Here is a 15,248-nt window from a genome sequence, read left to right on the forward strand (position 1 = left end):
TTCATAGTTCCTGAGCAGCTCTTGGAGAAGGTGAATATTGTCTACCATCATCCGGCCACCTAAGAAGGCATTCTGCATAGGACTAATAATAGTCAAGAGAGCTTGGGATAATCTTCCGGCTAGAATCTTAGCAATCACTTTATATATAACATTACAACAAGAGATGGGCCGGAATTCTGAAACAGATGTGGTGTGGGCTGATTTAGGAACAAGAGTAATGATGGAGTGATTAAGCTGCTTGAGAAGAGCACCAGAGATAAAAAAATCCCGCACAGCAGCACAGAAATCCCCTCCAATCAAATGCCAGGCTTTTTTGAAAAAACCAGAAGAGAAACCATCAGGCCCAGGAGCTTTAGCATCATCTATAGCAAAAAGGGCAAGTTTAACATCCAAATCAAAAACTGGGGCAAGAAGAGAGGCGTGCAAGGAGTCTTCCAATATTGGGCCATGCTGAACAATGACAGGATTAAGAGGGAGAGTTGATTTTGCAGTGCCAAGAAGTTGCTTATAAAAGTCCACGAAAACAGCCCCAACTTCATCCGTACAAGTGGTAAAAGTGCCATCGTGCCGCTGAATGGCAGGAATAGAATTCTGCCAATGCTTCCGGTTTAAAAGAGCATGAAAGAAAGAAGTGCCTTTGTCACACTCTTTGAGAAAGTTGCATTTAAGCTTTTGAGAAAAAAAGAGCCTTTCTGCTTCCTTAAGGTAAATGAGGTCTTTTCGTAGGTGCTGATCAAGAGCATGAAGCTGGGCATTATCACGATCCTGAGATAAGAGTGTTTGGTGAGCATCAAGCGCAGCTTCGGCACGAGCAACCCTTTCAGAAATGTGACTGTAATGCAGCTTATTGAGAGCTTTAAGAGGGCCCTTAAGGTTCTTGAGACGCTTACAAAAAGTGAACATGGGGGATCCATGAACAGGATAATTCCATTGCTCAGCAACCAACTGCAGGAAACCCGCATGATTTGCCCACATATTAAAGAATTTGAAATACTGCTTGCCCACTGTAGGCCGAGAAAAGAAAGAAACCATGGCAGGAGAGTGATCAGAGAAAGCCCCTGGGTTATCAAAATGAACATGTATGGAAACATTAGCAAGAGACCAAAGGGGATTTGCAAGGACTCGATCCAATTTGCTCCAAACTCTGCCATTAGACCAAGTGAAATGACATCCAGAGTAATTGAGATCAGTTAGTCCAAGCTCCGAGCAACACTGTCTGAAATCAGTAGTCTCATAATTGGACACAGGATCGCCATGGTGCTTGTCAGCTTGAGAAAGAAGAGAATTGAAATCTCCAAGGATAAGCCAAGGGGCATTGGGACTCCAGTTTCTCAAATCATCCCAGAGGGTTCGCCTAGCAATGATAGTGTTGAATCCATAGACAAAGGAAGCATAAAAACTGAAATGATGAACTAAGCTAGAAATAAGAACATGAAGGCCTTGGGCTGAGAAATCAAGCAGATCAACATTGACTGTTGCAGGATTCCAGAAAACAACAATTCTAGCTGTTGAGGCAACAGCCGCATTGGAAAAGAAATTCCATTTCTTCAACCTGAAGTGCTGCATCAAAGACACTTTAGACAAAACCAATTTAGTCTCCAGAAGACCACAAACATCTACTTTTTTCTTTTTCATGAGGTTGGCGACCTCATGTTGTTTCAGAGGGTTATTTAACCCTCTGACATTCCAGCTTCGAATTAGCATGGAGGGGGGTAGGGTGACAAACAACCCCTTGCCCCTACCACGATCACCACCCAGGTGTTGCTGAGACCTTTGCCTTTTGATTAATTCATTAGGCCTGGATGGGGGATGACCAGTTGCATTTGATTTATCACATAAAAGTCCTTTGTCACTCTGACGGTCAAGTGACACTACTGGAGATGAAGAAATAGCATGGCGTCCTTCTGAAGGAGGAGGAGAATGCATGCTAGTACTGTGAGTAAGAGGAGAGTTCCCTTGAATCTCAACTGACACAGAAGGAGTTGACTCCGAAGAAGTCTTAGGGGTGGAAGACTTACGCCTAACTCTTTTGCTCGTGACTAGCTCCCAGTCTCCTAAACCAGGCATAACATGACCATTTTCAGATAGAGGCACTGTCACAACCGGTGCTGTATGAGGCTCACTATTAACAGGCATAGCTACCTGTGGACCATCAGCTGCAGATGTGCCTCCTATAGGTCCCGACCGGTTAAAAACCTTGGCCTTAGCTTGAGCTGTATGAGGCTCGCTATTAATAGGCAAAGTAACATGTGAACTATCAGCTGCAGATGTGCCTCCTATAGGTCCCAACCGGTTGAAAACACTGTCCTTAGCTTTGGCAGTCATGGACGAAGGGCCAGCAGAGTCTGGAGGCCGTTGCTGGCTGGGAACCTTGAGAGTTGATGATTTAGGACAAGTTGAGGTAAGGTGGCCAAGAATTCGACAATGCTTACAGAATCGTGGAAGTGTCTCATAGACAACTTGCTGGTGCAGAATGCTACCATTAGGTAATGTAACCTCAATGGAGGAGGGCAAGTCAGATAATAAGTTGATTTCCACCAACACCCTAGCATAGGATAGTCTGGCCATTGAAGCAGTTAGCATATCACTTTGAATGGGCTTGCCGAGGACACTGGCAATTTTAGAAAGACATTTGATGGACCAACATTTGAGAGGTAGACTGGGGAATTTAACCCAAACTGGAACAGTATACATATCTGAAGAAGAAAAAACAAAATATTCTGGCATGGCTCGAAGAATAAGAGGTCTACCATATACTAAATAAGGGCCACCAGATAAGACATTCAATTTGTCAGTGTCATTAGCAAATGTAAAGATTAGCCATCCAGATTCATGAATAGTCAAGGATGCTTCACATCGCCAAGTATTAGCAATAAGATTCTGCAAGGCTTTGTAGCCAGGGGAACGGCCAGCAATGTAACCAACAAGACTCACTTTCCACAAGTCACATTTAGAGTCAAGATCATCAGCAACCAAATTGCATCCGTTAGTTTCAGTAAAAACAGAATAATGAAGGAGTTTGGGACATCTCACAGTGTTACGGATGGAAGCAAAGAGATTACGCCAAGTAGGAGCTCCACTAGCTGCATTATCCAAAGGAGTAGTCCCATTGGCTGGAGTAGCTGAGGTAGAAGGGATATCCATAGGAGGGGCACAGGTAGGTGTCTCGGTGTTCAAAGGGGGAGCAGCAGTAGCTTTGTTGGCACACCCAGGAAGAGGGACGGGAATGGATGGGGGACCTCCAGAGGAAGGAACTGAATTTGGCAAGGCGCATCCATGAGGAGGGGTTTGAGTTGAGGTGTCACGAGCAGGACATCCAGCAGGAAGGGACAGAGATCCTGTAGAAGTAAGGCCATTAGGAAGGACAGTTGAGGCAGCTCGCACTGGAGAACGAAAGAATTTAGAACGACCAGCACAAGCCTCCTCAGAGGAGTCCAGATCAACGTCCTCATCTTCTAGATCGTCATCATCAGTGAAATCATCAACAAAGATGTGGTTAATACTTGGGGATGTAGGATCTAACCGGTGATTGAGACAAGAATCCTCAGAGGGATGTACAGTGGGCGGGATTTGGTTTGAATTTGAATTTTGGGGAACAGTAACATTAACAGTGCCAGCCACAGATGAAGCCGCTAAAGCAAGAACAATACTATCATTAGAAGGACGAGAAGTTAGCTGTTTAGGGTGAGGTTTATGGGACCCAGCTTTCTTCTTCCTGTTAGCCATAACCATGAAAAGGACAGAAACAAGCAAATCAAAACAAGGAAAACGGGAAACAGTCACTGGAGATCCATGAACACAAGGGAATAGCTTCGGCAAAAGGAGAGCATCTCTCTCTAATTTCTCACTCTAGATCTCCGACTACTGAGAGCTCTTTCTTTGACTGAGAGCTCTTTCTTTTTTTTTTGATCAAAATGTAAGTGTATAAAAAGATCAAAAAAGATAAATACAATGCTGGACAAACCAGCAGGTTCAAAAGCAAAGATGATCAGAAAGGGAACAGGCTCCCTTATTGACCAACTAGCAAACAAAAAGAAACAATTCGAGTAAAACTCGACAAATGGCTAAGAGGGAAACCTAAGAATAAGGAGCCCACTAAACAGTATACAAAGCAAGCAATGAAAGCGATTCAAAGCAATAAGCCGAGAAGATGAACACCAAGAAAGCGAGCATGAAGCCAATGAAAGAGAATCAACCGCAGCAGCAACACAAGAAATGAAGTAGAAAGGAAACTAAAACGGAGGCCAAGAGCAAGAAGCTTGAGAGGAAGCCATGCAATTAAGCCACTAAACCAAATAAAGGCGCCTTGGGAACCATCAAAGACCACGTGAATGAACAAGCAGCTTGACCAATGAAGAGGGCACACAGCAACTTGGGGCAGGGAGAAGCATTGAAGAGGCTGCAGCAAGAGGAGACTTGGCCACGGAGAGGATTCCCCCACGTGGAGATGAGCTACAAGCAGCAAAAATTAGTGGTGGAGGGGGAAGCAACCAAACGGACCAATCAGAAGAGAACAACACAAGAGACAAAGCAATTAATTATGCAAAAGATTTGCATAACCATGCAAGAACAACGTGAAGACAGCCAGTAACAGCAACCACCTCCACCTCCGAAGCTGAATTGAAGAACTCGCCACTACCAGCCAAGCTGACCAGCCGAAGCCAACAGTGGAGGCCAGCTGAAGAGCACCATGCATAAAGCTCCCACGTGGAAAGGAACCACTTGCAGCCAGACAATGCAGACAAAGAGAACACATCTCACGAGAAGTGGGAGATGGAGAAAGAGACCCATGTCCTCTGGACAAGCAAACCAACAACTGCCACCACCAGAGGCTTAGCAGCAACCGAGAAACAGGTGGCAACATCTCAACCATGCATATACAAGGACCAGCGAACTCAAGGGAATACATAGAGATGGCCGAAGATCAGCCAAGAAGCATAGGACTGGAGCCAAGACCCGCCAGCAGTTAGAGCAAATAGGCCACACGCATGTGGATGCAAAGCCCTTTCATCATCACATCATGCAGAAACATAGTAATCCCAAGCCCACCGTGTGAAGACATGAAGACATCTATGTAGAGGCTCTTCCACCAAATTAGCCATGCAGAGATGTAGCTAATTAAAGGACAACAGACCTTTCCACGCAGTTGAGGAGATGGAGCCTTCTGCCAATAAACATACGAGGCGGACACGTGGAAAGGCAGCCAACCATGCAGCTGAGAAGATGCCGTCTTCAGCAGAGAGAGCCATTGACATCCTTGACATAGGGAGCCCCGGATCCATTTGATGCAGCCACGTATCACCCAAAACAAGAGAAAGGGGCACAACAGAAACTGGTGGGACGTGAAGCAATATGCATGGGCCATGCAGACTTGAATTAACATAGCTGAAGAAGAGAAACCGTGAGCTCCAAAACCTGGGAGAAAATGGCGGGCCAGCTAGCAGATAATGCATGTAGAAATGCATGCATAATTCCATGCATGCCTCAAAAACCTACGCCCTGCCAAATCAGCCTGCCAGCGAAAGGAAAAGTGCTCACCCGATAGCCAATTGAAGATGATCTTTTTCATGAAAATGAAATACAATATAAAACAAAATTTGGAAGCTCCTGAATACGATGTCAACTCCTCTAGACTTTGCATCAAAGACCCGATGATTTCTTTCCTCCCAGATGAGATACACCGTGAGGGCCAAAGAGACTCTTCGCATCCGAGACTGTATATTCGATCTCCTGGAATACAACCCATGAAGTGCGCTGTTGAGGGTCATCATCCTCCTGCCAATTCTAAGCCAAGACTTTATCTTATCCCATAAAAGTCTCGTCCAGCTACAAGTGAAGAACAGGTGAGCATGGGATTCTTCCTCACACTGGCAGAAAGCACAAGAGAGGTCAGTAGGGATGAACCACAACCTGTCCCTGGTGCGAAGCTTACCCAGGACTGCTAGCCATAATATGAAACTGTATTTGGGCATGGACCATTGCTCCCAAACGACTCGACCCCATGGGATAGTTAAGCCAACCGGTCTGAAGAAATCATATGCATGGGCTAGAAAAGGACCTGCAGAACGAGACCAGTTACTCATCAAGGAGACACACTCCCCTTCTGAGTTACCACAATGTTGGAGAATGAGATCCCTGACAGAGATGATTGCTTTCCATAGCGGGGAAGAGGAATGGTGTGCTTGGATGGTCCAAATGGTGCCACAACTCAAATAGAAGTGATGAATCCAACGAATCCATACTGAGTCTGTTTTGAGATGAATATGCCATAATTGCTTGCTAAGAAAGCTTCTGTTACGGGCACAAAGATCGAATAAACCCAGCCCGCCCTCTGTTTTAGGCATGCATACATTCTTCCAAGCAACGAGAGCTGATGAGCCACGGTGGGCATCACCTGTCCATAGAAAGTTTCTGCAAATGCTAATAATGCTCCTCATCACTATTGCAGGAATAGGAAATATATTTAACCAAAACTGGACTTTCCCAAAAAGAACAGACCGGAGGAGCTCCAGACGCCCTGCATAAGTAAGATACTTGCCAATCCATCCTTGGACTGATGATTGCAAGTCCTGTAATAGCGGGGAGAATTGACTTGCTAGTAACCGATGGGGACTGAGTGGGACCCCAAGATAGGTGAAAGGAAAGTGCCCTTCACTGAAGCCAGAGGATGTGAGGATAGATTGTTTATGGATAGATCTTACTCCCCCAAAAAAAATGAATGATTTCTGTGGGTTAATGTCCAACCCCGAAGTCTGGCCAAAGAGAGTGAGCTGTTGCATAATGCAAAGAACTGAGGAGGTGTCACCGCGAGAGAGGAGCAAAATATCATCTGCAAAAGCAAGGTGAGTGATACCCTGCACTGCACACCTGGGATGGAAACTGAAACTCTCTTGCCGAGAAGCAAACGTGAGCAGTCTTGAGAAGTATTCCATACAACAAATGAAAAGATATGGGGACAAGGGATCTCCTTGTCGAACTCCACTGAGACCTGGAAAAAACCCATGAATATCACCATTAACTGCTACAGAGTAGGAGGCGGAGGAAATGCACTGCATAATGAGCATGACAAATTTGGCAGGAAACCCAAGGTGGCGAAGAAGGCTATCTAGGAATCCCCATTGAACAGAGTCGAAAGCCTTTTTGAAATCAACCTTCAGTAAGCATCGGGGGGATGAACGTTTCCGGCCATACTGGCGAAGAAGCTCCTGAATGAGATTGATGTTGTCACTCATATATCTGCCACCTAAAAAAGCATTTTGCATGGGGCTTACAATGTCTTGTAGAGCTTGGGCAAGCCGGCTGGCTAAAATCTTGGTCAGTACTTTGTAAATGACATTGCAACAGGAAATGGGCCTGAAGTCAGTCGGAGATGAGACATTCTCCGATTTGGGGACCAAGGCTATGATTGAGTGGCTAACTTGTTTTAGGAGCCGACCATGATGAAAGAAATCTTGAATGGCCGCACAGAAGTCCCCTCCCACAACAGACCAAGCTTGTTTGAAAAAGAAGGAGGAGTAGCCATCAGGCCCCGGTGCCTTCTCATTTCCAATGTGAAAAACAGCTTGACGAATTTCTTCATGAGATGCTGGGGAGATGAGAAGGCCATGAGAGGTAGATGGGAGACACGGCCCACACTGAATAATTGCACTATCAAGAGGAATAGTGGACCTCGAGGTGCCAAGCAACTGATGATAAAAGGCCACAAATTCATCCCCCACTTCCTTGAGAGAACTACTAAGTCTGCCATCCCTGCACATAATAGCTGGAATGAAGTTCCTCCGGTTGTTCTGCCCCATGAGAGCATGAAAAAACTTAGATCCTCTATCACTATCCTTGAGGAACTGACATTTTATTTTTTGACTGAAAAACTGCTTTTCCGCAAACTTAAGAGAAGATAGTTTGGAACGAAGGAGCTTGTCTTGTTCGAACAAAAGCTGGTTGTCCCTGTCATGCTGGAAGGTAGTTTGGAGTTGCTCCAACTGAGATTCAAGTCGAGAGACCCGCTCCGAAATATGACTAAAATGAAGACGATTAAGCTCTTTCAAGGGCCTTTTTAAGAGCTTAAGCTTACGACAGAGAATGTACATCGGAGTACCATGTATTGGAGAGGACCAACAGGAAGAGACTACCTGCAGGAACTGATCGTGTGTAGCCCACATATTGAAGAATTTGAAGTTGCGCCTACCCTGCACATATTGATCCAACCTAACTGTTGCAGGGGAATGATCAGTAAATGCACCTGGAGGCTCAAAGTGCACATGAGTAAGACGATGCAAAGAAGACCATGAGGGATTTATTAACACCCTGTCGAGCTTACTCCAAACAGTGCCGTTCGTCCAGCTGAATTGACATCTAGTGAAATTTGCATCTCGAAGGCCCAGATCAAAGCAACAGTCTCGAAAATCAGAGATTTCATAGGATGAGACAGCCTCGCTATTATGCTTATCCGCCGAGGAAAGCAAGGAGTTAAAATCACCAAGAACCAGCCAGGGACAACTAGAGTTCCAACAACGCAAGTCCGCCCATAAAGAGCGCCTGGCAGAAATGGTATTAAAGCCATAAACAAAAGTCGCCATGAAGCGGATATGAGAGGTTAAACAAGTGATTGAGATATGTAGAGCTTGAGAAGAGGATGCACGCAAATCAACAAGAACTGTAGATGGATTCCAAAAAACCAGGATTCTGGCAGTGTGAGCTACATCTGCATTGGAGAGATACTGCCAATGTTTAAGCCGAAATTTATGCATAGAGGCAACTCTGGAAGGGAGCAATTTTGTTTCAAGCAAACCACACACATCCATCTTATTCTTTTTCATGAGGCGAACTACCTCATGCTGCTTCAGGGGATTGTTAAGTCCCCTGATATTCCAACTGTAAATAATCATAGTTTGGCAGGGGAAGGGGAGACCCTTCCACTACGACCACGTTGCTTTTGGTTACGAGTCCGGACCCCACACTGTGTTACCACATCCACAGGAGGAGCACTTACCATATCCATGGGAGGATCACTTACAACATTATCAGCCTCAATAGCTATGGATGTCGGATGCACTACCAAAGGTGTAGGGAAAAGATGTCGGATGCACTACCAAAGGTGCAGGGCAAAGAAGGGAGAGGTCCTGAACTTCTCCACCACAAGGGGTTTCCACCAATGGGTCTACTCTAGGGGATTGATGAACTGAACCTATGCGAACTCGAGGGGAGGGAGTAACAGGGGGGTTGTCAACATGCACTGACTCAGAGACAACCACAACCTTCCCCTTTTGTTGTTTGCTAGATTTTCTAGAGTCCACAGTGATCCATCCTTTAGAATTTTCAAGGTCGGTGTTTGGAACAATTGTCTCCTTAGGAGCCGCTGGAGTTGCCTGGTCTTGTGACTGGACTTGCGCTATTGAAGGAGGAGCCTGGAGAGGGGGCTGAGGGCCCAATCTACTCAAAACAGTCCCTTGAGCGGCTATACCAGGCTGAACCGGAGGGGGGCACTGAGATTTTTGGGAGGCAGCAGTAGCAGCCTGGGAGCAGAGTAGACGAGTATGGCCAAGCACATGGCAGAAGTTGCAATACTTGGGCAGAGTCTCATAAACAACTTTTTGGTGCAAAGTGAGACCTTCAGGCAACGAAATTTCCACTGAATGCCTAAGTTCCTCAAGGAGATCAATTTCCACCAGCACTCTAGCATAAGACATTCGAGTAAGATTGGAGGTAAGCTGGTCACATTGAATAGGCTTCCCAATGACACTAGCTATCTTCGATAAGCAGACCGGGGACCAGCAGCATAGAGGGAGGTTGGGAAACTTTATCCAAACCGGCACTCTCGACATCTCTGTGCTGGAGAAGTCAAAGAATTTTGTCATAGGCCGAAGGACAAGAGGCCTGCCATACACCAGATAGGGACCTCCACGAAGGACTGAAAGCTTATCCTCCTCTGTTTTAAATCTGTAGATCAACCACCCCGAATCATGGATAGTGAGGGTTGCTTCACATTTCCAAACATTGGAAATAATACTCTGCAGAGCTCTAAAACCGGGATTTTTACCAGAAACATAGCCCAAAGCACAGAAATTCCAAACTTCAAATTTTGGTTGAATATCCTCAGAAGATATAGCACAAGTTCGGGAGAGGTGATTAAGGGAAAAATTTTGAAGTTTAGTGCAAGAGACCGTAGATCTATTTGAAAGGAAGAGGTCCCGCCATTTGTTTGTATGATGACAGTGTCGCAATAGTAATCCAACCTAGTACGAGAGGAACCGTTGATTCGCACAATTGGTCATCGCGCTTGGTTGAAAAGCCAGTGGCGCGAAGCTACCGTGCGTTGGATTATGACTGAACGCCTCTAAGTCAGAATCCGGGCTAGACGCGACGCGTGCGCCCGCCGTCCGATTGCCGACCTGCAGTAGGGGCCTCTCGGCCCCGGAGGCACGTGCCGTTGGCCAAGCCCTCGCGGTGAAAGAGCCGCGCGGGCCGCCTTGAAGTACAATTCCCACCGAGCGGCGGGTAGAATCCTTTGCAGACGACTTAAATACGCGACGGGGTATTGTAAGTGGCAGAGTGGCCTTGCTGCCACGATCCACTAAGATTCAGCCCCATGTCGCTCCGATTCGTCCCCCCCGAGCCCCTCCAGGAGCACGGCGTCGTGGAGGCTGGATTGCGATCGGCCAGCGATCCCGGGATCTCGGGACCGGACGATCCAAGGCTGTGTTGGAATCGCCTGGCAGCCATACCGCCGGGGATCCCACGTACAACGACACCTAGACCACTTTCCATCTTCAAGTTCCCATCATCTTCTTCTTCTTCTCTTTCTTTATTATTATTATTATTATTATTATTACTATTACTATTATTATTATTATTATTATTATTATTATTATTATTATTGTTGTTGTTGTTGTTGTTGTTGTTGTTGTTGTTGTTACTGTTATTGTTGTTGTATTATTGTTATTTATAATTTGTACAAATAACCTCCCTGTGGTTCGACCCCGGTCTTGCCGGGTTATTTATTACTTCGACACTCCTGCACTTGGGAGAAGACATCAATCTTTTAGTCGTGTCACAACTAACCTAATGTTGAAGAAAGAAAAAAAAATTCAAGTAAACTCGAGTTAACCTATTAAACCCACAACCTGAGTCACAAAACCAGAACAACTTCATAAAAAGAATTGTTTTTAATAAAGTTTCATCTCCAACAGATCTAATGTTGGAGGTTGAACTCGAAGAACAAAAACTAATTCCATGATACTATAATAACTCCACATAAAAAAATTAAAAATAAATTACGAAGCTTAATTTTTAAACAACTTAATATTGAAGGATCAAATACAAAAAAAAACTAAATAAATAAAAGAACTGAGTTGTTGGAGGGTGAAATTGAAAAAAAACTCAATTAAAAAGGACCCAAAAAATAAATTATTCAACTTGGGTTAACTTGTCAAACTTAAGACTCAAGTCATAAGATTGAAATAACCTTATAGAAAGAAAATAAGAAAAATAAAGTCTAAATAAAAAATATATTCAATTGAAAAGGGATAAAAAAATGATCCAGTCAACTTGTCAAACCTGTTACCGGGTCATGATATCGAAACGTCCACTTAGAAAAAAAATGAGAAAAATTGCAAAATTTAATTTCCTATTAACCAAATTTTGAAGGATAAATTGAAATAAAAAAATGAATAAAAAATAGTTAAAACAAATATTTCGAGTCAACTCAAATTAACCTTTTCAACTCACGATCTGGACCATGAGAACGAAATATATATATATGAATAAATTTTAAAAAGTAAAACCCGCTACTAATATATCTAATGGTGAAGTTTGAAATGAAAAAAAAAATCCATGAGAGCAATATATAACTTAACAAAAAACAATTATGAAGAATAATTTATAAAATAATTTAATATTAAAAAATAAAATTAAAAAAAATAAGTTAATGAAGAATTAAATTAAAAAAATATAAAATAATATTACAATAAATAATATTATGGGGTGTGCTACATTGATTTAGCCACACCCTTTCTTGTTTTTTAGTAAATCAACGGCCTCCACAATGCAACTTGGATCAAAATATTTTAGGACACAAAAAGGAATGTCCTCGCATGCTAACTTTTTTTTTTTTTTAGCTGATGAAAATAATTAACTATGAAATCAAAATCTAATTTATATGTTTAATAAAATAGTACTTTGAGGAACTTATACGCAGTTAAATGCTAAAAAGAGATTCTAACACCACCTAAAGACTAAAAATGTGAAGCTGTGAGAAGACAAATGAAGACATCTGATCCTAAGGAGGATTGAACAACTGATCAACACTCGTTTTTTACTTGAAAAACAAATTCAAGATGCTCATTAATTCCCAGGCAGATCAACGTAATTCTCATGCATGTTGGTCTCGATGCCTTCTGGATCAAAAGGGGAATCCCTACAAATTCTGATGACATTGACTTCCAATATTATTGTTGGTTCCGCGGAGCGTTTTCAAGGGCCTTCTGGATTAAAATAATATTATTTTTCAAAAATAAATTAATTTTGATATTATCATATCTTTGAAAATAAAAAAATATTTAATTCTCTAGAAAACATAATTTCAATGGTGTTCCCAAACTGCTATAGAATTTTATTAAAAAAAAAAGAGGAAAATCTCAATTAAATCTCCAAACAATTCTTTTCTCAATTGGGAATTCGAAGGTTGAAAAACCTTCTATACTCGTCAATGGATTTCCTTTAAAGTGCATATATTTTATGTGATAATTAACTTAAGAATAATTTTGATGCTTTTAGTTTACAGATTATTGTACTTTTAAATAATAATCCAAACTAACTTCTCTTAATTGATCTTTAGTAACTTGGAATACATGAAAAGAAAAATCCACTTGTTTATATATATATATATATAAGAAGAGTACCTACGAGTTTCACTGTTGAGAAACAAATTATGAATATGTCATGCGATAATCTTTTAAAACAAATAAATTCAATTTTATAGTTTATATTCGAAGAAAATTAACTTCATATTTAATTATGCTACCTATAATATATATCATCCTTAGAAGATTACTACATTTAATTGCTTTTATTATTATTTTTATGTTTCTTAAGAAGGCTTTTATGATATTACTTTTGAATGTCAAAATTTTGTCACTTGTGTGTAATTCAAAAGCAAAATTTATTAGTTTAACAAAAATACCTTTGAACTTATTGGTCGTTTATTTTATAAAAATAAACTTATCGAGCAATTTTCTAGCTCTTTCTTTCACGAGAATAAGATAAGATTTTAAGCAAATAAAATTGACTTACACTGGGCAAGTAGTCAACCAATCCTCTTTTCGCTGTATTGCATTGAAAAGGTCGATGGCTGGCACCTCCAACTCCCGGCACCCCTCGGGACCCCTTGATACAAGCTTCTGAATATATTCGGCAGCCCTCCATTGTGCGACCGCTCCCTTCACTGGTTTCTAGATTATTCTGTACTATTTAAGGCTCATATATTCCACTGTTATATGTATGTTTTTTCGATGATATGTATGTATGTATGTATGTATTGTGTTTAGCTCTTATAGTGGTATAGAAACGGGGTATACTTGCATCAATTTCTTATCCACAGGAGGAACACCAAGAAAGATGAGGCGAGTCTTCTCAGAAAGGCTCTGGCAATCAAGCAGGAAGTCCGCTAAAATAAGCTTCACAATCCCTCTTGTATGGCAGGGAAGCAGAATTTAGATAGAAAGATCAATTACCTTCAGGTGTCTTCATGTTTTCTTTGTACACATCGAGAGGTACACGAGGACTAAGCCAGTTGAAGGATTCATTGAATCATTCTACAACCAAAGAAGGCTGTGCAGCATCATCCTTAATTAAAATACACACACACACACACGCACACCCCATCAGTATCTTATTGTGACTCTGATAAACACTATTTTTGAAAAATCTATGAAGGATACTCGGCCATATCGGTATATGAAAAAAGGCTTACATCATACAAAGTTCATGCTTTAACAATAAAATCCAGCACATTGCTTGTAAAAAAGGACTTTGGAAACACTTTACAAGGAAGAAGGATAAATGAATGCAAGCGGAGATACCTTGGGTAAAACTTCATCAAGAACGGCCAAGGCATTCCTTGAATTCCAACCTGCATATCCTCGTAGATGGATATCTGCCTGCAGTTTCAATTTCAAATCATTATCTGTTTACTGATATTTATGAGATTAAACTAGCAATGGAACGTCATACATGTAGGAAAGGCACTGCTGTTTACAAACAGTAAAGAAAGGTTACCTATGATAACTGAAAATAAATTATCAAACTCCAGGAGAAAAGAAATACCTTACGAGCGTACAGGTGGCCTATGATAACTGAAATAAATCATCAAACTCCAGGAGAAAAGAAATACCTTACGAGCGTACAGTTGGCCTTCATGGCGTAAACTGTACTGAACAATGGACGACCCAAACAAAACAAACTCCGATCGTCGTGGTACTACCATCTATACCTAAATGCTCTTTTTAACTGCAACCTAGCTATGACACAAACACAAGATTTTATTGTGCACAAGCTGAATGGCAACAACTTACAAACACAAAGATTTTATTGTGCACAAGCTGAATGGCAATAACTTGAGGCCTTTATATTTATACACAAACATGGCTGGCTAGTTGACTAGATTTTCGTGCCATTGCTTCGTGTTTATGCTGGCATGTAAGACTATCAACGAGTCCAATTCCAACCAGACCGCAGTAGATATGGATCTTTGTTTGATAAATGGATCGAATCTTTTCTTATGAATTTTGTTTTGAGTGCGCTCTAGACATTTTTTTTTTTTGATAATCAACGCTCTAGACATTGATTTGTTTATTTGAGTTCAAATACATTGAATCTTGTTACTCCTGTTAATTATATTATATTATAATTATAATTATAAAATAAATGAAACAACATGCATTTTTATTATTTAAAAAACATTTTTCATCCATTCACATCTTACGATTCATTCATTATATATTTATGCAAATCTTGACATTTTGGTCTCTATAGTTTGCAAAGTTTACAATTTAGTTATAAAAGTTCACTTTTTTCACGTTTCAGCCCCTAAATATTTTGAGAATAGAGAAAAACACCAAAAAAAATAAGGAGAAAGAAAGACTTTAAACAACCCCATTAGACGATAATCTTGATATCTATGTGTCCATCTTTATAAGAAGATTTCATGAAGGATTGTAAAGGTGGTTTGGGATTTCAATAATGTCAGAAAAGTA

At 41.6% G+C, this 15,248-nt stretch overlaps 1 protein-coding gene across 1 annotated transcript; it reads right to left on the bottom strand.

Moving 5' to 3' along the window:
• Window positions 1-13,283: 13,283 nt before the first annotated feature.
• Window positions 13,284-14,479, bottom strand: LOC105117194 (GDSL esterase/lipase At2g38180-like). The gene is made up of 4 exons (XM_011014770.1): window positions 14,387-14,479; window positions 14,076-14,153; window positions 13,572-13,637; window positions 13,284-13,445 (listed from the first exon to the last, which is right to left on the bottom strand). The coding sequence occupies exons 1-4, from the start codon at window positions 14,477-14,479 to the stop codon at window positions 13,284-13,286; spliced, it is 399 nt and encodes a 132-aa protein (XP_011013072.1).
• Between the last annotated feature and the right edge of the window lie 769 nt (window positions 14,480-15,248).

The sequence above is a fragment of the Populus euphratica genome, unplaced genomic scaffold (assembly GCF_000495115.2).
Source record: "Populus euphratica unplaced genomic scaffold, PopEup_1.0 scaffold1190.1, whole genome shotgun sequence".
Lineage (NCBI taxonomy): Eukaryota > Viridiplantae > Streptophyta > Magnoliopsida > Malpighiales > Salicaceae > Populus > Populus euphratica.